Source organism: Pseudopipra pipra, chromosome 20 (assembly GCF_036250125.1).
Source record: "Pseudopipra pipra isolate bDixPip1 chromosome 20, bDixPip1.hap1, whole genome shotgun sequence".
Classification (NCBI taxonomy): Eukaryota; Metazoa; Chordata; class Aves; order Passeriformes; family Pipridae; genus Pseudopipra; species Pseudopipra pipra.
The window spans coordinates 806,109-829,228 of record NC_087568.1 but is presented as its reverse complement, the minus strand read 5'-3'; the positions used below and the strand labels follow the sequence as shown (position 1 = coordinate 829,228).

Below are 23,120 nucleotides of genomic sequence, written 5' to 3'. Positions count from 1 at the left end.
GGTGCTGTGTCACCTCTGCTATTCCATGAACAGAGCAGGGGCTGCTACTCCCTGCTGGAATTAGGAGGTGCTCTGGGGAGGCTCTGCTGCCATTTGGAGATAAAATACAGTTGCCACGGCCAAAAAGCATCAGTGGAAAGGTCTAATCTTTGCACAGAAAGAAAAACCTCTTCTATGGCTCGAAACAGGCTCTTACTCTGGCTGTGTGCAGTGTGGGCTTGGCTGAGAGCAGGAATGTGACTGGTTTTACTCATTAGTACAATCAACATTTTTACACAAAATGGAACAAAAGAGCCCCAAAACCGAGAGTGTGACTGTTGTAAAGAATGAAGAATGAACCAAAATGCTATGGAAACAAACACAAATCAATGTTAGTTGTCTCTTTTTTAAAGCTTCATGTAATTTCATGAAAAGAAATAAATAAGGAAATAATATTAGAACATTAAAACAGTAATAGAATAAAAATATTTGAGCATAGCTGGAGAGAAGATTATTTGTTTGGCACTTCAAAAACCATCAAACTGCTCTAGTTACTTCTGCATGGCTAATTTCTTTAAATTTTATTAGAAAACCCCAGTGCCTCTGACAGCCACATTGACCTGGCACAACACACTGCAGACCAACCCCTCGACTCACTGAGCAGTGTCTGCAACACAGACAGGTTCATATTTCGTGTTTTTCAGGGTTGGTCATAACTTTACAGAGCAGAGTTTAACAGCGAAAGATTAATCATGAAGTGATAAACAGGATGCAGACTATTTACTAGAGGTATGAAATCCATCATTTCCCTCTGGAATATTGTTTTGGCACCACGGAAAGTGCCTCGGGACAGAGAGTCTCGTCAAAATGTACTTGCCCAGACAGTACAGCTTGTGTTCCAAAATACATAACTGAAGTGAGTTTAAGCAGTTTACAAGAGCAAAAGTGAAAATGGGAAACATACTGTTCTCCCGGACAAGGCAGAATTCCAAAGTGCTCTGGCTCTCCAAGGTACAGTCTAAATCTACTGGGACATTAGGTTCACTCTGCTTCTCCAGCCGATACTGAGGACCTGAAACATAAAGTAACTTGTAAAATCATCCGTTTTCTAACACAGTGATGGCTTAGCACGTTCAACTAACACGAGGTTATTTGCAGCCCAGGAGCAGAGCAGGTGGGTGTTGATGTCTCAAAGCTCTTTGCCAAAGGAAAGGGCCCTGTCAGAAGGTGAGGATGGTGTGGAACCTGATACAATTCCAGGTGAACCCCATGAGTCAGCTCTGGCCCTGCCATCCTGGCAGTGGTCAGGGTGGGGGGAGACCCAAGTGCACAGAGCTCCATGGGGGACCCTGGAAGAAGGAAAGCCCCTCCCAAGGGCAGGAGCTGGTGGGGGCTGTGCTCCCACTCTCCAACAGTATGGGGTGACTCCACTCCTGCTCACACCTGAGACATGAAGTGCACACCAAGTTCTCAGCTGTGTGATTTCAGTATAACCTGGCAAAATAATGCTACACAGATACCTGAAAAATCTTAAGTAATGCAAAGCACCTTTAAGCAGGTCTTAATGTAACAAAAAACATAGAACTGAAATAACGAAATCTATTCCCCCTTTATCAGTACTTAAAATATTTCCAACTGTTTCCTGACTTTGAATTATGAGCATATATGATGAAATATTTAAAACATATAAAAAAATTAAGTCTTTCAGCCTCGGATGGCATGCCTAAGGAATGGAATTTGTTAGCCAATTAATTTTAAATTTACTACAGCAGAATTTCAATTATGGCTTCTCATTCTGTCTCCCCAAAGCCACGTGAAGCTGCTCGGCCCAGGCGTGTTTCCTCCCCAAGCAGAACGTTACAGAGCCCCCTTATTCCCAGTGACACTCAGAGCAGACATGGGGCCAGGCTTTTTGCAGGACACAGGAGGAAACCCACCCTGCCCAGCACAACCAGTGATGGCACGTGGAGCTGTCGAAGCATCTGCAGCACAAACTGCACTCAAGAAGCAGTGGAGACGTCTCAGTGCAGCACAAAGAAAGGCAAACAGACCCAGCACCATTGCTGCTCCTCTCCCAGCCACTGGAAATGTGATTAACAATTTAAAATAAATTAAATAAACAGAGGCCTGGCTTGTTAGGCAGAAGCAAAATATACTGAATTGAAACAAATCTCAAAGCAGTAAATCAATTTGGATTTAAAAACCAGTGTAGGTTTAAGAACAGGATCAGTGACAGCAAAACCTGCTGGCTTTGTCCATTCGCCACAAGCATCTTCCAGAGATTCCCAAGCCCCATCTGAGGGAACTGCTGGTTCCCATCTGGACATCGGTGCTGTTGGTACCAGGTACCAAACTCCTGCTCCAGGCACTCCCATCACAGACAGAGCTCTTGCTGCCACTGGAGCTCCAGAGCAGTGTGCCCAGGATGGCACCTGCTGACACCAGTGCCTTCGCTGTGCCCCAGCTCCCCGGCTCCACCACAGCCTCCATCCTGCTCCCACCCCAAAACCATCTCAAATCAGAGCAGAGCAAGGAGTGAAATTCCCCTGTCTTGGAACTAATGGCTGAGTGCCAGCCCAGGGTACCTCTGGCATGGAGAGATGAACTCGCCTGGTGCTTCCCAGCAGTGGGATGAGGCAAAGGACAGACATCAGTGCTACCAAAGCCTTCAAACCACCCCAGGCTCCCACACACACGACGACAAGGTTAAACCCAGGAGCATGGCAGGGGCTCACCATCCCTCTGTGTGGATCTGATTCCAGCAGCTGGATCCACTCCAAAGAACAGCATCACCTATGTCAGCAACACTCCTCATGCTGCTGAACCCTGTGGAGAGCCAACAGGGATCACACCCTCCAAATCACCCTGCCAGCGGCAAAGGATGATTTTTATCTGGAGCAGTTTGAGAATTCCGTGATCAGGTAAATTATTTTATCCAGTTTGTGTCAAGCCTGTGTTAACTCTGCTAATAAAGCAGGGAGCTAGAGCTCTGGAGAGGAAACAGGTCAACCTGCCTTCTGGATTACTCTTTGAAAACAGAAAATACTAAGAAATTAATAAGAAAAGTGTAAATGGATTTTAAGAGAGTATCTACTCTTCAATAATGCTTTAAATATCCGTCCACATTTACATGACCCCTGCTTCCCAACAGATGAAGAATGTTAGGCTGATTCTGTGGAGGAGTTTTACTACCAGGCTTCTCTCACAGGTTCAAAGGATGTCACTGTAGTAGAAACATTGGATAATTTAATGGTCTCCTACTGGAATCCTGCTCTGTGAATTTCAACAAAATTTCAGGTGGCAATACCAAAGCTGGATTTTATGGATTTCTGTAATCTCATGCAAACGCTCTATGCAGTTGCAAAATAAACCTTTAAAATCCTAGCACGGATGGTCCTGGCCAGGGATCCAAGCCAAGCTCTCCCACTGATGGCAGCTCCCAGTGCTCCCTGTTTAACCACTGACACCACAGATTCTGTCCACAGATACCCACCGTGCTTGGCTATTTCAAGATACTCCTTTAAAGAGAGGAATGTTTACCAGGAATTAAAACCAAGGAAGCAGCTGCCAACACCCACAGCTTCCCTGTGCACACACAAAGGTGCTGGGAAGAATCCCACCATATAATCAAATTAAGTGTCTCCCTTACAGGAGGGAATGGCCACCCGCACACCAACAAACCAATTCTGTTGCCATTTAAGCTGCAAAGCCTTCAGAAAGGGCTTTTGAAAGCATGACCCATCAGTTCTAATTTTTAAAACTTATCCTTTCAGTCAAGACTAGAAAAAGGCCCATTCCAACTTTTATCTCCACTACAAAGTGCTGTTATCTTGGGCTGTTGTCAGGAGCTCTCTCTCTCTTTCTGCTGACAAGCAGAGACGAGAGAGATAAGATTGGGAACGAATCTCACTTCTCTGAGTAAATAAATAATCAATACTCATCTAAATGTAAATGAGAAAGTATCCCCCTCTGATAACAGGGCTCTTATCAAACAGCCAATTTTCTGCAGACATTTGGCCTCAACCAAATCACCATCATTCAGCCCCAGCCTAATGGCTAAAAATCGTAACTAAATTGAACCGATCACCAGAGATCAACTAAGTTCAGCCATGGCTACTACGGGTTCAAATGTTTGGAATGCAATTTTTCCCCCATTAACTTTCAATAGCAATGAAGAATGCCACGGTCAGGGGTGAATCTGCACAATAAACAACACTAACACTGCAACGGGGAACCAGGCTCTAAACAAAACCCCAACCAAACCCCTCTCCATCTCCAAACTAGTTATTAGGGTGAACTAAGGATTAAAAAAAGAATATTTCATGTTTGTGGACTTGTCAGGCCTAAACTAAACAGATCAGTATCAACAAAAACCCCAGCTGGCTTAAAACTGAGCCTATATACCCGAGTTTATTGCCCTGTGTGAGGAAAAGAATCTCCTTTTGTTCGCCATTGCCAGCCCGACGTTTCGGGGGAGCAGCTCCTGTCTAAGAACAGGATAAAACCCTCCCAATTCACCAGCCCCAGCCCTTGCACTCCACAGACACCTCTTGTACCCCGCTGTGCCTTTTTCACACTAGGAAAGCCCTTTCCTCCTCAGCACCTGCTCCTTGTTTCACATATCTGATTCACTTTCACATTCATCCCTTTCTGTATCTCTTTACTTCTGTATTATCTTTTTTGAGATAAAATATTGCAAATGAGATGTGGGGATTTATGGACTGGCATAGTGATATTGGTTTGTTCCCCACTCCTTTCCTAATTCCTGAAGTTCCATTTGTCATTCTGACCTGGAGCTGAAGTGTTCAGAGGAACTACTCAGGATACTCAGGATACTTTTCCTGACTGATGGAAGGTAATTAGAGCCCGTGACTCTACACACGTAGTTACAGTTGCTTTTCACCATGTATATTATTTTGCACTCATTGACACTGAATTCCCTCTCTCATTTTATTGTCCTGTCACTCAGCACTGTGGATACCTCTGCAGTGCTTCACAGACAGCTTTTATTTGCACTATTCTTACCTCTTTTGTAACAACAGCACATTTTGTCACATCAGCATTCACATCCTTTCCATGCCCCACAATAACAAACAATGCAGGTTCCACCAGTTCCACTGGAGCTCCACCAGTAACCTAGTTACTAATCACCCAGGGCCATTATTCCTATTCTTTGTTTCCTGTCTTTTAATCAATTATTAATCCACGTGAAGATCCTCCTTCTCATCCTGTGACAGCTTAATTGCTTTATGAGCCTCTGTCAAATCTTTTTTGGAAATCTAAGCCTGCCATGGAAAACCCAACCATCCTATTCAGATGTCTCTGGCTTCTCCCAGCCTGCTCACAGCGTTGGAGCTTGACCTGCTCTGCCAAAGCCGTGCCCATGTCTGGCCCCTGGATATTGCATTTGTCCACATGTCATCCACTAATTCTACTCTTTGCTACGGGTTTGTGTTGCAGTTTCACAGTTTGCCTGGTGAGGAAGCCCAGACAAACCACTCTCTCCTTGGATGCCTTCAACAAACCCCTGTCAGCACCCAGACCTGAGAGCAGCAGGTGTGAGCAACGTGTTATACACTGGACTGAGGGTGTACACACTGGACTGAGGGTGTACACACTGGACTGAGGGTGTACACACTGGACTGAGGGTGTTATACACTGGACTGAGGGTGTATACACTGGACTGAGGGTGTACACACTGGACTGAGGGTGTATACACTGGACTGGTGGTGTACACATGGTGTATACACTGGACTGAGGGTGTACACACTGGACTGAGGGTGTACACACTGGACTGGTGGTGTATACACTGGACTGGTGGTGTACACACTGGACTGAGGGTGTACACACTGTACTGGTGGTGTATACACTGGACTGAGGGTGTACACACTGGACTGGTGGTGTACACACTGTACTGGTGGTGTACACACTGGACTGAGGGTGTACACACTGGACTGAGGGTGTATACACTGGACTGAGGGTGTATACACTGGACTGAGGGTGTACACACTGGACTGAGGGTGTACACACTGGACTGGTGGTGTACACACTGGACTGATGGTGCAGCACCTCATACCTGACCTCTGCCATGGCCCAGGCACTGCTGCTGCTCACAGGGTTTGCTGCAACCACCAAATCCCAGAACAGTCCACCTTGGGAGGGTCCTTAAAGCTGGCACGGACAGGGACACCTTCCACTGGCCCAGGTGGCTCCAAGCCCCATCCAACCCGGCCTTGGACACTTCCAGGGATCCAGGGGCAGCCACAGCTTCTCTGGGCGAAGGAAATAACAGATGAAAAATGTGAAGTGTGGACAGTCAGGCAGCCATGGCTGAACAGCCACAGCGGCTGATGCAGGAGGGAACAAGGAAAGGAGAAGTGAGCTGTGCCTCGGCTCTGTCCACGGGCAGAACACAGACAGCAGAGCAGTCCAAAGAAAACTGTTGCTAAACACTTAATGTTGATGTCTATGGGACTTTCCTTTTCCAAGTCCCTCCTTTCACAAGGATTTGTGATTTATTGCCTCGCTGCTCCATCCCTGGGCTTTGAAAGCGCGATTCTGCACGAGTTTAAACTATATTTATATTTATTTTTTTGTTATCGCTTTTTTTATTATTGCTATAGAAAATATTTGCTGGAAATATGTTGCAGCTATTACAAGGTCATAAAAAAGAGGAGATTTATGTATTTCTATCATTTCAAATAGTCTGTCAGAAAGTATCAGTCGTGCTAAGTGTAAGACTGCTGGATTCCAGCGTTCCCTCTGCCAGCACATGGGCAGCAGATGGAGGAACTAAAATAGCTCAGTGTGGAGGCTCCTTGGGTGCTGGCTGGGAGGAGGGAAACCGAGGCAATGCCTCGTCCTCCCAGGGAGGCTTGGGGGAACCCCAGCTCCCAGTCAGTGCTGGACACGGCCCCTGGCCCAGGATCATAAACCAAAAGGGCTGAGGGAGGAGCAGGATCAACCCACTGTGGAGAGCAGACAAAGTGGGAACAGGGAGAGGGCTCAGGCCTCCTTCTGTGGGATTTTTCTTAGAACATGACAGAAGGGGCAGGATTCCATTGTGTGCTTGGCAATGACAATAAAACAACAGAAAATATGTAAACAGTGAGAGAGGAACTGGCTGCAGAGCAGAATGTTTACATCTCCAATCCTGCTGCTGTGAGGACATCTTAAATCTGTTTATCTGCTAAAAACCCCCAAAGCCCCTCAACACCTCTGAAGTGGAATAAAGATTTTATCATTACCAATGCAAATACTGGTTAATAAATAAAGATATTTAAATAGTGAAAACAAACTTTTAACATCATGCACAAGCACAAGAGGGTTTTTTCAGTCCAATCTGGTTTTCCTTAACTTGCACTGTTGTGACATTACTGAATTTTACACACAGTTATCTGCTGCTCTCCATAGAAATACAGATGGTTTTTGTAGAAATAAACAGTCATTTATATGAAACAATTGTAAAATAGTTTATGGAAACCAGTGGTGTAATGCATTCAAATAAATGCCAGGCCCGGCTGATGGAGAGCCAAGGTGTTAAATCACACTGCTCAGGAATTCAGCTGTGGGAAACAGATAGTAAATCCAGAGTGACAGAATTTCCAGTGATGGCAAAGGTTTCTGACATCTAGTCCAGTACACAAAAACTACAGCAGTTCAAACCTATTTTACTTAACACTACCTTGACAGCCAGTGAAATTAAAGAATTTAGTCAAAAGCCCCTTAAAAAGAAACAAACACTTCATTTCTGGATTGCTTTTCTGTGGAACAGCAAACGTGCAGCATGGCCAGCAGCAAACCAGGCTGTGCATAGCACCAACAGAAGAATTTTATTTAATTGCCACGTTTTTGCATTAGCTATATGTAGCTCTAAATAAAGCTGAGAGGAGACAAAATCATCATGTGGTAAAGCACCTATAGCAGAAACACAACACAGAGATTTTGTTTTAACTCCCAGCTCTGGGAGGGGAGGCAGAGGGCAGTGAATGCTCCCATGCCCTGGCCATGGGCACCTGCAATGGGCCCCAAGGGGGCCATCCTGGGGCCCAGCCTCGGGTGGGCATTCAGGACACATCAGCACGAGCCCTCTCCTCACTGCCTGGGTTATCAAGTGACAAAGGTGCTTTTCCCTGGCCCAGGATGGATCTGCAGCTCAGGGCAGCACAGCCACCCAGACGAGGCACTCGAGGGTTCACAAAAACCAAGCAGTGCCCATAAAGATGCCAGGTACCAGCACAGGCTCCGTTCATCATCATGGATGAAACAAACACAAAAGTCTCAGTCACCCAAACACTGAGCTGCACAATTTAAAATATCACATAAATTACAGCATTACTACCAATCCAGAAGAACCAATAACTGTACGATTTCAATACCAACAGCTCCAAAATAGACTTTGTTCAATATTTCACTTTTGTTTCAGAGGCCAGGCATGAAAAATTCCCCTCACCCATCCAGGTTGATGTCCAGCCCCCCACCAGCCCAAAGCATGGGGTAACGAGCCGTTGCTATTCTGAACAACTATTCAAACTTTATTCCCGTGCACACCAACACCCCTGACCCCGGCACGCCCGGGTCTGCTCAGCGTCAGCAGCCTGGGGAGAAAGGGCTTGTGGAATAAATCATCCCCACTGCAGAGCAGAGCTGCAGTTTGGAGGCAGAAGGAAACCATTCCCAGCTCTCTCCACTCCGAGGGGCTCACCCTGCACATCCATCCTGCTGCGGGAATTATCCCACAAAAACGAGCCGTGAGCAACCCTTCCCTTCCCAGAGGAATGGCCAGCAGGGAGCACAGAGCCAAGCCCAGCTCTGGGACTCCTGGGCACAGGGTGCTGAGTGTGGACATGGGGGGCCCGACCTGGAGGAACCAGGCAGCTCCTGACCCCCACAGCACCGCGCAGTGGGGAGGAGCTGGAGCAACAGGGCTGTGCTTCCACTCACACCTGGACAGGGACCTGAGCAAGGATCTACAAATACTGGTGTTCTCTTTAATGTAAATCCTGCTGATATAAACAGCTTAGTGCAAGGAAATCCAGGATTGTTGAAGTATTTCCAGGTAAAGCCATTCATAACTGGGGCACCAGGCTCCACAGGGATGCTGTAATGATCCAAAACAAAGCACTTGGAGCCAGAGAAACTCACAACTACCATTAAGCAGAAAAGCATGCATGTGAACACAAGGAAATACAAATTAATTGGCTTTTCACTGTCACAGATGCTGGGGCTTCCATCCCGGAAAGAGTCAGAGCCAACATATGCATCGCCTACTCGAACATATTTACTTTTAAATTTAAACTCCTCAGTTACCATCACTCCATGACAGTATCAAAATTTAATGACAGTTTATCCTAACTGTAGTTTATCTCTTAAAAATGCTTTAATCACAAGGCTGTGTTTTTACATAGTTTCTTTTATCTTCTTAATTCTCCTTTTTAAAATTTATGAATAAATACATATATGTGCAATCAAAACACACACACATCTCCCTTTCCGGACATTTCTTTTTGTCCCATTCCCCTTCCAACAAGATGGGATGAGGAAGGAAAACCCCAGCGAGACCCATGGCTCCTCCAGAAACTGTTTTGGAACAGTTTAAGTCATGAAATTTGACATTAGAAGTGGTGTTGTCCCTGACACGTCAGAAGGTGAATTTTCAGACACAGCTCAGGTCTCTCCTCCCTGGCTGCTCCCCCAACAAAGATGAGCCCTAAGCAGAACTCCTCATCTGAGAGTCCAAGTTCTGAGGGATAACTTAAACTTTGGGTGAACAAATCTGAACCACAGGAATAATCAACCCCACAAACCCTGGGTCTGTAACAGCCTGTGCTCCCAGGAACCTGGGGATGGAACAGGCTCCTTTCCCTGGCCTTGGCAGCTGTAATTCTCTGATTCTGGTCTAGAGACTAAAATATGATACGGAGACTTATTTTTATGTCCTATTCCTCTTTCTTGAAACTTTCTCTTTCCTTATTATCCAGCTTCCTGTGGCAGTGGGATAATACACTTAAACAGACCAGGAAGATTATTTTAGACTATTTTTGGTCACTTTACACATTTTAAAGAATGCAAAAAGCAATGGTTGACAGCTGTTAGGAACTTGAATGTTATTGCAAAGCAGCTGTTTTCATTTATAGAAAAAGTATTAGTCTTTCTCCAAACTCACAGAACACTGAGCTAATAACTCTCCCTCTAACCTACGGAAAATACAGGTCACGTCTGTGCAATGTTGGCAGAAGGTTTTGTTTATAACAATTAAACTTGTAGAGCATTTTGTTCTTAAAAGGACTGAGCCTTTCTGGTCCGGGGATGTTTGCAGTTGGAGGCAGCTATTAAATAATAATCAGTAGCATGTTCACCCTGCAAAGAATTTCTACCTAAAATCAGACATGATTAATCAGTTGAGACTTCTCTGTTCACAAGAAATTTCAGATGAAGAGAGGCTGACAGGGACCAGGAACAGGCAGGATTATTCCAACATTTCAGCATTTTATGTTCAGTTTTGTCTCTCATCTCCTTCTAAGAACATTTGGTTTTTATATAATGACATAGATGCTTAATTTGTTTGAAAACAAAGCCTCTGCACACATTCTCTCTGCATTCTTATTTTCTTTACATTAGTATTTATAGTCCATTCAGTTGAGCTCTGGAGGAGAAGGCAACTGGCATCCCAGGGAATGTGTTTGTTGAAGAGCAGCGGGAATGAGACAGCTCACAGGCAGGGAGATAACTTCCAAGTGTACACATAGTTCCTGCACATATTTAATTTGAGAATCACCATGGCATCAAGACACATGAAGTATCAAGGATGAAGTCATCATCTCTCTTATGTTCTTAAAATCGTAATCCATGCAAACATATTTTATAGGGAATACTGAATGCAGGCTTCAGTGCAGACATAAAAAGCCTGATAAGATCTCCTTGCCTGCTGCACCCCGTGGGCTGCTGTCAGCCCCAGCCTCTGCTGAGCCATGGGATGGGAGCACAGGGCTTTGTGTTCCACCTGGGAAACACTGTGCCTTCCCTGGGCCAACTGAGCCTTCCCTGGGCCAACTGAGCCTTCTCTGGGCCAACTCAGCCCTCCCAAAAAGCAGGATTTAAAATGCACATCTACCACAAACCAAATCCCTTATGTGTTAATGGGGGTGTTAATACACCTGAGTGTTGGTGAAAGTAAGACCACCAGATTCGTTGCCCAGGAAAATCATTTCCCAATAAAGCAAATCAAGTTCTAGGGATAATGGTGTTTCACAGTTCTGCAACATGATCTGTACAACCCACAAAACTTCCTCTGCCAAGCCCGAGGCTGGGATTTTTAAGCATGCCTAACAGCTACTTGCTCCAGGAGTTATTGAGACTGTAACTAATCTCTGGGGAGCAGAATTACATCAAGTACTAAAACACCCAGATCTCACTTCTAGAACAGCTTTTCAGGACTTGGTTATTACAGCTGCCCAAAATCCAGACAGCACCGTATCCGACATTTTCACTGCTGAATTCCGGGAGAGCGGGAAGTTCTTACGCTCCCCATCTCCAGCAGGTGACTCTCCTTCTGCAGATCTGCCACACTGAGGAGAGATTTTATATTTACACTACTGGCTGCTGGAGTGCTCAGAGCAGTGTCTCCAGGAGATGCAGGCACAGCAGGATTATACACAACAATCCTTGAACTACCTGTGGACAGCGGGGTTCTCCAGGGGCTGATATCCCAGAACCTCGGCACTGCCAGGCCCATGCCAAGACCAGCCAGGTCCCTGCAGCACTGATGGAGCTTCCAGTTCTCCTCCCACAGCCCTGCCCACCGTGGCTGGGGCACTGCCCTGTCCTCAGGCACCTTCTCTCCCATTCAGGCTATTTTCAGAAAACCCTCTCACACAAGTGATTCCTGAGCCCCCTTCATGGTGGTCCATCCCAGATTAGACCAGTCTCCTCTAGGAGCTCATCCCACAACCAGGAGTGTTTTATTTCCAGCCATGCCATAAAATATGCCTGTGCAATACACACTGCTGAGCAGGCAATAGGTTAAACAAATTGATGATAAAGTATTCGACTTCGTTAGTTTTCATTACCATAAGAAAACATCAATTACATTTTCTATTTTATGAGTGTACACAGGGGAATCCATTACAGTAAGCGAGAGGTTATATGACTCTTTCTGCTGCCTCTTTCCTCAGCAAAAAGAACAGTTTGTTTTTAAAGCCAGTGACACCAGCCCAGAGGAAGGCAAGGCACACCGGCATATCTGCACAGACAGCTCCTATCCTGATTTATCCAGCCTGGCTCCAACTAATTAAACATCTGCCTCAACGATTTCCTCTGCAGATTTATCTTCTCCAGTATGCAGCACTAACTGGTTGTTAGAGGATTTTCCCTAACTTGCAGCCATTCCCATGTACTTCTCCCAGTTGGTTATTTGGGAACACGGCAGGAGATGATCCAGCATTCCCATTAACCTCCCACGGCTGCCTGTGGTGGGATGGGTCACCAGGCTCCCACAGCCCTGCTTCAGGACCACCACATCCTCTGGGAAAGGACTTGGGGCCATGGCTCTCTCAGCTACAAAACATCCAGGTTATTTCACCACCCACGTTTCCCCTTGACTGACTCAAAAATTATTATTTAAAAATGGTCAGAGTTCATATGTCAAAAGCCTTGAGACACTAAGAAAGGAAAATTGCAAGGAACGTGGAATAGTTTGAACGGTTTGCAATAATTCTATCTAAACAGAGCTAGGCACAGTCAGAATATTGCTTCCATTTTTTCAGGTGCCTTTCTATGAAGCAAAGGTTGTATCCCACTTCTGTCTCCTACTAACCTGTATCTTCCTGCAACAAATAATCTTTACTGGCTGAATAAAGTATTTAGGTGAAAATAATCTAATGTTTTAGCCCTGGTCATGCTGAACAAACCCTTCCTAACTGTACAAGAGGAATTCCTCAAATTCTTCCTCACCCAAAATAGCCGACCTAGGTTTGCACTTTCCTATCAACTTAGGACCAGTTTGAAAAATGTCCTGTAAGTCAGTGGTGAAAACAGGTCAGAAAGCAACTGCTTCTACCAGTGCCTGAAAACAGCACAAGCTGTAACAATAATACATTAATTTGTCCTGGGAGGGCTTGTCTGGAGGCCCATTGAAAACAGGCAGAAAAGCTCATGGGCATTTCAGCTTTATTTAACTATTCCAAAAACTTTAAATAAACACGTTCAGTCTATTTTTGGTAACGACTTTTTAAAAATCAGAACAATCAGCTTTAAAGGAAGCATTGCTGAGTGAGGAGAAATGCTTCTCCTAAATTATGTCTTATCTTTTATTCAGAACTTTGACATCCTAATCCACTGCTTAATAATGACCCGAACCACCCTGGCACAGGCCCGTGCTGTGCTAATGGTCTGATCTGCAATTCCATTTATCCCTGCATCTCCCAGGGAAAGTGAGAGGCACATCCTCTCCAATTACAAAGAATCTGGTGGTAGATGAGGAACAATGACAAAATCTTTTCCTACTCCTGCTCCAGTCTCTCTGTGTGCACGGTGGTGGCATCCTGGGTTCTCCCTGCCCTCAGCCCAGCAGCATTCCCAGCTCAGGGCAGATGGGTCCTGCCTGGATCCAGAGGGCTGTGTGGGCAGGACCCCTCTGTGCACACAGCTGCAAGTGCTGCTGCTTTTAAGATGACAGCAAGATCCTCCTAAGCCCCCCTGCCCCCCAAGCCTGATAAATCACACTTGTGAGTAAGGGAAATAATGGAGAATAAGGGAAGTTTTGGATAAGGGAAGACAATTCTAATAAAAATTTCTGATTTACCAATTTAACACACAAATACCTGATCTGAGGAGGCTCTTCAGCCACGTGCCAGTATCACAGGGCAGTTCCAATAGCACATCATGAGCGCTCACCAGCAGTTAAATTTATGAAACTCAGTAATTTGGGAATTCTAGCAAGAGTCTTCCCAGAGTGAGCATTCTGCTCACAGTGACCCCAGTGCATGGACCTTCCAGCTGCAAGTCGGAATTCTGCCTGTGTCTGGACACAAATGTAACCAAAACCTGCAAACACCAACTATTCCAAAAATCCAATCACATGTTCCCATGGAAATATGCCTGTAAGTAACCAAGTGGTTTGTAGTTGTGATTTCCACTGTGGTTATAACCCCAGCAGGGGTGCTGGTCATATTTCAAAGAGGTGAGATGTCACATGGATAATTTATAAAAAGTAAATTTAAATGATTTCTTATATAATTAACCCCTGCAGCGGACACACACATGCCTACATACTCTGTTCCTGCAAAGGGCTCTGAGCAGGAGGGCCAAGGCAGCAGAAGTGACTGTATTAGCTGAAGGAACAAATGCCAGGTCCATTCCTTTGCTAAACCACTGAGCAAAAGTAACAAAATTAAAGCAGAAACAAATTTCAAATGGATAAGGAGAAAAACATCTGTTACACGAAGGGAGGAAGCAGTCTAAAGACTGAGCTAAGTGAATCCTTTAGCGACCTCCCTTCAGGGAAGGGAAATCTGACCCCAGGAAATAAATAAAAGTCACCCAAAAAGTGAACAAAAGAGGTGTTCGAAAAAACCCCACCACCATTCATCGCCGCTAACGACTTGTTCATTATGAGTGATGATGGATAAAGACTTCTCACGCTGAGATGAAATCAAGATTTATATGCATTGTTTCCTCTCCCAACTTGTGGGAAGATCATCATCATTTAATTCTATCTCTGCGGCCAGTGATGGGCATCCAGAGAGCTGGTTATCACACGGCGCAGTCAGCTGGCAAGGGCCGGGACGTGCCGTTGGCACATCTGGACGGCGGCGCCGCAGCCGAGGGTGAGCGATGGCTCCTGGCCACCCTCCAAATTGCTGCAGACTGGCGGGGCTCCTCTCCACCCCCACCAGCACTGCTCCTCTCAACCCCCCCCTTTTTTTTTTTACGAGAATCAGATTTTCATTGCTCCATTCAATTGCTCTTCTCTGCCATTTTTTACAGCTCTTATCGTTCCCTTGGAATATGGCCTTGAGACAGCTCATCCGTGTCCTTCACTGTGTTATCTCTTCTAACTTTTATTAAAACTTCAGCTCTCATCTGAAGATAGCTAATTAAATCCATGACAGATTATACACGCGTTTAAAAACTGCACTGAACTACTTTTTCTAAAGAGAACAGGGTTTATTTTCTTTTCCCATAGTTAAAACTGAGGGTGTATAAGGAGGTTTCATTCATTTACAAAGACAAGATCCTTATCTTTCCCCACTATATAGATGGGTTTATATTAAAGTTCCTTTGTTGCGTGACAAGACTTGGTGCAATTTCTCTCAGTAATTATTTCTTGTTGCTGGAAGGATCTCTCAGCCTTATACTTTTGAAATATATACACTAACATATATGTGAATGCACATCTCCCCCCAGAAAAGAATTGCTCTAAAACAGAATTGCAAGCACTGTACATTTTCTTTTTTTAAATCCTGATATGCCTTAACTGTAACAGCACTACTCGGACAACATTGCAGAAAGTAAATTTTTCTTTTTCTCTACAAGTAACGACAAATCCTTGAAATTATTTAAAATCATACTAAGCATCATTTTCTTACATAAATTAAAAGTATATATACAAACTCTACCATGGGTTGGACTCACTGTACTTCCACCCATCATCCCAAATTACCATGAGCTGGACTCGAATGCAAATGGCTTTGTTATTATAAATAAATATTTGCAGGAATGGATATACTGCTCTGCAGCAAACATTATGCAGCTCCTGCACTGTCAGCTTTGTGCCAGCATTGAGAACACAAACCTGTGCACAGAACTGCTGTGAGTGGGGCTGGGACACAACCCCCCCCAAAACCTGTGCAGCATTCACAACAATTAAAAAGAGATATAAAATATGCTCGTGGAGAAAACACCTTGCCCTCCAGAAAATACGATAAACAACCCACCTGAGCCTCTCTGTGATCCCTTCCTTCTCTTTAAGGCCTTTTGTAAGATATCCTTCATGGTGACCTTCATACTGTCCACCTGAATAAGTGAGAATCCATGAGCAGCATTTCTGCAAGACAGATGCACATGCAGTTTTACAAAACAATCATCACCGGCAGCTCCCGCAGTCCTCGTTAGCTTCAAGCAAAGCACTCGTTAGCACACGGTTAACGAAGATGGGCTGGAAAGGGAAGTTAAAAGGAGAAACTGAGCAAACTCCCTTAGCAAGGCAAAGACAAAACCAGAGAAAATAGATTGCCATTCGAGGGGTGTGTGGATTTTCCTAATTTATTGTTATTTTTAATCACTTTGTGTTCAGCATCAGAGAGAAAGATGAGCCAATGTACCTGGGGGGCTCCTCAGTCCCTCAGTACGTGTCTGTGGAGTGTTTTACAGCACATAACACAGCAGCAGTTTGCAGTGGCATTTTCATCCGTGTCCCACACGTAACAAACCATTAGGGAGAAGTGGTAGAACAACCCTCAGTGAGGTGACAGCAGCTTTGCAGCACTATCAAGGTATTATCTCAATGCATTATTTTAAACCTAAGTAAGGGGCTTTCTTTGGACACATTTTTGTGAATACAATGGCACAAAATCTCCCATAAAGGTCCATGGCAGTGGGTCCTTGTCCTGGCCATTGCCCGTGGGAGAGGCCACACAGGGGGAAGGACTGCAAAGAGCACAGGGATGGCTGTGGGGGTACTGCTGCCAAACACTGAGAGGGCACCACTGGGAAGCAGAGAAGATGACAACATAATAGAAGAGACACTGGATGAGCGTGTCAGTGAATTTTGCCCCTTAGCCCTCGCAGTCAGTCTCGGCTCGTGTCAGTAGATGTCACTGCAGACAGTTCCAGGGAAATCCGAGAGCTGAAGGCTCCCACTGGAGAGACTGCTCTGCATGGAAAAAAGTGGTTTGCAAAGCTATTTGGGCAGGAGGAGGAGGAGCTTTGTATCTGGCAACCAGGAATTTTAATCAGGGAGCAGAGCTCTATATGAACATCACAGCTGGAATATTTTTAAAAGCAACTGGCAGTCAAAAGCAATCCAAGCAACACAAGTATATCCTGAAAAACAAGCCCACATTACTACATGTCACTTTGAGACACAAATTCTGGGACTAGAGGCTGGAGGTCAGGTCACATCAGATGTGGCACCCCCAGCCCACGCTGGGATGGACAGATGATAACTCTGAGCCCTCAGTACATGCTGAGAGCGCTCGGAGCCGCTCAGGGGGCCTGACACTGGGGTCAGGAACCCCCTGTCTGGGCACGTGCTGGCCACAGCTCACTGTCCTGCAGCCACTCATGCTCTGGGGGCCATCAGCCCAGCCCAGCTCTGAGCCCCACAGAGATGTCCCCCATCCCTGGTGTACAATGTCGTTTCCCTCTCCTCGGTTGTGCATTGGTCTCATCTGAATTTCATTTTCAATTCCCTTTGTTCCTGGCAAAATGAAACTGCCTAAAAGCCCCAAATTTATGTTCTCCAGACAATTTATTATTTATAACTCTATCTTACTCGTCTTCAAACCAAATATTCCCAACCTTTTAATGCACCTACTTTCCCTCTGTTCCTGCCGTGTGTTCAGTGCAGCAGGAGCAGAACTGAGCCCGTTGCTCCACAGGAGGAGGGAGTGACACTGCTGTCCTGGAACAGCCCCAGGGCACAGGGCCTCCAACCAACACTGTGCAGTGAGCAGAGACCTTCCCAAGCCCTTCACTGAGGAGCAACTCTCCCCTGAAGCTGCCATGATGTGCACGAGCACCACACAACACCCATCCTTTGCCCAGCAGTGCCGTGGCTGATCCCTCGCTCCCCAAAAGCCTCATAGCTCCAGTCCCAGCTGACCTGCTGAGTGAGGTTCAGGGGATTTTCAAAAGTGAAAAACCTCTTCTACAATTATAATTACAAAAAGGAAACTAAACTACCTCTGCACTTTAAGCAACACAATGCTTGTCAGTGAAGTTCTACAAGAAAAGCCCTGCACACTGGACTGGGCCGTCCCAACAGCTGGTGCCTCCAGGTAATTCATACAGTGCTCTGCAACACTGACAGCAAGTTTCCAGGGAACTCCAACCAAAACACAGGGAAATAAATTAAAATACTGCAGGGGAAAAAGAAACAGCAAAGGCAAAGGAAGTCCTCCAAAACCTGCTATGGCCAAAACAACAGTCACAATTTTCTCCTTAGCACACAACACTTTTCAACATTTTTTGCCCCAAACAGAGCAGGCACTGCAGCCCCCACCCCGGAGCAGCCCGGGTTCCTCCCAGGCACAGAGCTTCCAAGGGCAGAGAGCACCAGCTCAGGGCCACTCATGGACTGGGAACATCCTGAAAATGGAAGATTCCCTTTCAGTTCCTGACACTTCAGCTGCTAAAGAGCACAGGCTGCTGTGATCTGCTCGTGTTCCGGGCCATCCCAGCTCGGCTGATTCTTTCCATTGAGCAGCTGGCCTGAGAACTGTCAGACTGATTTCCCTGACACTCCATTACTAACCCCTGCCTGAGCCAGGGCCATTCTTTGCCTCAGAAGCTGGATCTCATCCCAGAACAATCTTTAAAAGTTTATTTTACTGATCAAAGCAAAATAAGAAACGCTCTGTGTTTTACTATATTTAGTGTGGGATCCGTGAGCGAACCCTTGGCAGGAGCAGTGAAGCTCAGAGCGCACCCGCTTTGGTGAACTCTTGGCTGTTTGCTCTGGAGCAGAGCCAGAGGGTCCCAAACCTGTCCCAGTTTAGCCACTCGACTCTCCCTTCCCCTGCCCTGGCTCGCTCAGCACTGGTTTCCCTCTCACAGTGCACCAAGGAATATCAATTCAACATTTCAGCACTCGGCAAACCCACACATCTGAGCCGAGGGTGGATTTTAGCCCAGACCAAAGAGCTCCTGCCGTCATCCTGGGGCCAGGCCAGCGTGTCAGAGCATGCTTCCTGTGCTCAGAGAAGCAGCCCCACAGAACCACAGAACAGTTGGGTTTGGAAGGGACCTCTGGACATTATCCAGTCCAACCCCCTGAAGCAGATGACACAGGTGGGTTTTGAATGTCTCCAGAGAGGGAGACTCCACACCCTCCCTGGGCAGCTGTTCCAGTGCTCTGCCACCCTCCATGGCAAGAAGTTCTTCCTCATGTTGAGGTGGAACTTGTGGTTTAGTTTCTGGTCACTGTTCCTTGTCCTGTCTCTGGACACACCATCAGGGTGTCCCAGAGCCACGCCCTGCACCAGGTTATCTGGAACACCACTGATCCACCACACCCTCCACTGTGTGACCAGAGCACAGGAAGCTCTGCTGGAGAAACAAGCACCAACCTCACCTTTCCACACCCCGGTGCACTGCACTGACCATGGGCATGGACTGTCCTCACTCAGCCCAGTCCCAGCATATCCTTAATTGCAATTACAAACAACCTGTTTTACCTCACTCTGCTAAGGTGTGATACCCTTATTTTAAGTGAACACACTGAAAACAGGACAGACAAGCAGATGCTGGTCAATCAATTAAAAGTGCTGCTGGCAAATTGGAAGCCAAAGAAATTCCTTAGCTTGTATTTTCTGTCATTTTGCAAAAACATACCTGGGTGACAAGGTTAAATCAAGCAAAGGAAATCCCTGGCACTTATCATCCACAGGCATTACTGATAAATTGTGCAGTGGAGGAATAAAGGATTACCTTCTGTATTTTTTCATTACACTTTTCTTTTGTTACAGAATACATAAATCCATTGTGGCACAATGTAATATGTATCATCGTGCTACACCTGTGGACGTTTCATAACGGCTGCCATGTCTGTGCAGTCAGGAATGATAAGTGAACCACCCGTGAATGTTAATGATAGTGATCATTCTGCGGTAACTTGGCTTTCCATCTTCTTTTACAGCCTCGGCGCCGGAGCCAGGGTGGCAAGGTTCAGGAGAGGGAGAAGGAAACAGCAGCAGAGGCAGGAGCTGACGCTGGGCTCTGCTGGGGGCACGGAGCTGAGGTGCCATGGGAACAGGCAGGGTCCCTCCACGGGCTCCATTCGTACCACAGAATAAAACAACCAACACTGGAAGGACAAAAGGTTTCTGTTCCAAACGAGAAACGAACTTTCCCAAAAGCTCCTTTCCGATCTGGAGCGATTTTTAAAATTGTTGGTTGGTTAGATTTTTTTTTTTAATGCAGAAGTGGAATTTATTTTCCAGAAGTGGAATTTATAGCACTTAAAGCTCACTGCAAAACCAGCTGGCATGGCTGGAAGTGCCCGGGAGTGACTAATAATGATTTCCACTTGATCAGCACAAAGTCAGAGTTAAGACTAAAAATCCCAGCTGACACAATAGACTTAACTTAAGCTGGGTAATTTTTAAGACAAAGTGCACAGTGATAGGAATCAGAACTATGCCAGCCATAATTTTTCTTCTGAGCCTAAATGATCTGCTTTTGTGCATCTCAGGTTGGTCTTGGATAGCTCTGTGCACTACTGAGTTTAACTGGCTGCATTTTGACACCACTGTCACTGTCCTTAGACCTCTGACAAGTCATTTGACCCCTTTCTTGGGGTCCCACCCCTCCCTCTCCACTCTCCTGGGAGCCACCTTCTTAACTTTGGCACCTACACTATCTTAAATTTGCATGCCATGAATATTCTAAACTGTACTTTGGAGATTACCCACCCCCCTGTAACAAACTGGGAAGAGGCCTTTTGGGGAGTGCTTCTGTAGTCCAAGGAAAAACACATTTCAGAGTTTTGAGCTGAATTTGTAAATGAACATTTTAAAAAGGTTTCAAATCTTAAACTATTGGGTATGGCAGGGGTGCTGCTTTGAAAATTTGTATATAATAGTCAAAGCAATTTAAGCATAATATCAAAACAGAAAAAAAGTGCTACAGAGCAGAGGATCTGCATGCCAAATTTGCTCTGTGTGCCAACTGGCAGCTGAGCCACAGCTCCTCGAAACACCACTAGACTGAGTATGTCAAGTTGCAATAATAAAATTTCCAAGGGAAAAAGCCCTAATGATGGTACAGATTTATTTTAAGCCTTTCAGGTATGACCTCACCATCTCAAGAAGTCCATATTTCCATGGATGTGGTGCTTTGTTTGCCTCCTCCTGACAAATGCCCTCGCCATCAGAGCAGGCTGTGTGCGAGCAGCGCGTCTGACATTGCACACAGCTCTGCTTTCCACAGCAGCCACCTTCCAAAAACACAACTCGCTAGACTAATGGGCAGGGAGAAGCCAGAATGACTGCCCTCCGTCTTCTCCTTGTGTAACTTTGCCAGAGTCCTTGGAACTTGCCAAATTCGGTCATGCCTGCTTAGCTTGCTCGACTGATTGTGCCAGAAAAGAAAATAAGACACAGATGTATTTGAGCTCTTTGAGATGCCAGTAAGAGCGACAGCTAATGGCTTCATTTCGACCCTCCCCTACCAGCTGGGCACAGGTGGGGGGATAATGAGGTCCCTCTCCCTAATCAAACTCAATTATTTACTACTCTGTACAGCCACAAAGACATTCACATCCAGCTCTGAATATAAACTGCACTGTGGGCTACTTCCAGCCACTGCCTCTGGGTATTTATAACTAACTCAAGTGGCTCAGAGTTTGCCTTGGCAGGAATTGAAGTGTATAAAGTTCTGCAAACTGTTTCTGCTCAAACATGTCCTGCTGAAACGGGGTCCCTGGCAGGGTTCCACCGCTGTCAGCTCGGCAACCGCACAACCTCTGAACGTCCGTCCTACACGGGACAGGGAGAGCAGAGATGAAACATGGCTCCAGCATGGAGCTTCTCACAGGCATCAGCATCCTTCAGCACTGACCCAATATTAATAAACATCACAGGTCACAAGGTTGACATGGCAGCAGCTGAAATACTTCAGCATGAGAAGGAAAAAAAGAGATGCGAAATACAAAATCACAATTACATGCACCAGCAGGGTGACAGGGGAGCAAGAAGACATAGAAATTGCAAAAAATCCCTACCAAAATAAGACAGTATGCTCATTTAAACTCCCAGAGATAACAACCCTTTGATCAAGAGAAGATCAAGTAATTCTCCCTTCTAGGTGACACATTAAAAATCCTAATTTCAACCTATTTACACAGGAAGCAAAAGTAAATTCAAATTAACAGGAACAACCAAACTGACCCTTTTGGAAGAGCACTGCTTATGATGCAGTTGTCCTATTTCTCCTCAGCAGCACCTCCCAGGCTATATGAAAGCTCCTCACATCAGCACAAATGATAGTAAACCAAAAGATTTTGCATTTCTTTCGTAGGATCTGCAGCTGGACTTTAATCCTGCTCCAAGCTCCAGCCAGAGCACTGCTGGCCAGGCCAGGATCCCATCAGGGCTCTGGGCTCACACAAGAATGCTGGTTCCATCTCCCCTGAGCCAATCTCCAAACTCTGAACCCACATGTGCTCCCTGCAATGAATTCCAGTCCCAATTCAGGGGGTGACTGTGACCCCCAGACCAAAATGGCCCCAGTGCTCCTGGGGAGGCTGCTGTGCTTCCTCCCTGCACCCCTCCTCACCACTGCCTCGACCTTCAGGAACTTACTGTAAATACTGTGGCCACAATATTGTATTTCCCAATGTCCCAATGCAGTGGAACAAAGTGAACGTGGCCTTTGGGAATACACACGGGATTGCTGACAATGGCTTTCAGTTGGATGCTTTGGACCATCTCTAAGAAACACAGTATATAATAAAAAATAGAAAAACTAATTAAATAGGGCAGAATTTTTTTTAAATGTCTGATTATTCACAACTGGAAGCAGCTGTAGTATTAAGAAATGTAGGTGTTGTCCAATAACCAGGAAAACTCTATTAGCATTTTCATTTTGAGAGCTCCAAATATGAAATATTTTTCCCAAGTAAGAAGTGGTTTATGCTCCTGGTATTTTGTTACAGTAATTAAGGCCTTCTGACGGCTTAGAAGATTTTTCAGTCACAAGTAAAGAAAAATAAAAGTGATCAGGCACAGTATGTATCCCTACTTCACTGATAAGAACAGAGCAAATTCTTCTTGAGCTACAAGCCAGACAGCTCAAGTCTCAGGGGTGGATGGGGTCTTCCTCAACAAAATTCTTTTGGACTTGGAAGAGGAATCTCCAGTCCTATTCCAACTGGCATGCTTGGTTACTGCTCATTTCTCTCCTCAACTACTGCATTGTTA

General features: G+C 45.6%; 1 protein-coding gene across 6 annotated transcripts in view; it reads right to left on the bottom strand.

Annotated features, from left to right (window-relative positions):
• The window catches only part of MAPKAP1 (MAPK associated protein 1), an 87,798-nt gene that overhangs the window by 22,672 nt on the left and 42,006 nt on the right, over positions 1–23,120 (bottom strand). For 5 of the 6 annotated variants that reach the window (XM_064676509.1, XM_064676513.1, XM_064676510.1 and 2 more), the window contains 2 exons: positions 15,915–16,024; positions 944–1,051 (listed from right to left, as the gene is read on the bottom strand). In XM_064676509.1, coding sequence (XP_064532579.1) covers positions 944–1,051; positions 15,915–16,024 — 218 coding nt within the window. The remainder of the gene's footprint in view (positions 1–943; positions 1,052–15,914; positions 16,025–23,120) is intronic. The other variant, XM_064676512.1, reaches the window with a different exon arrangement.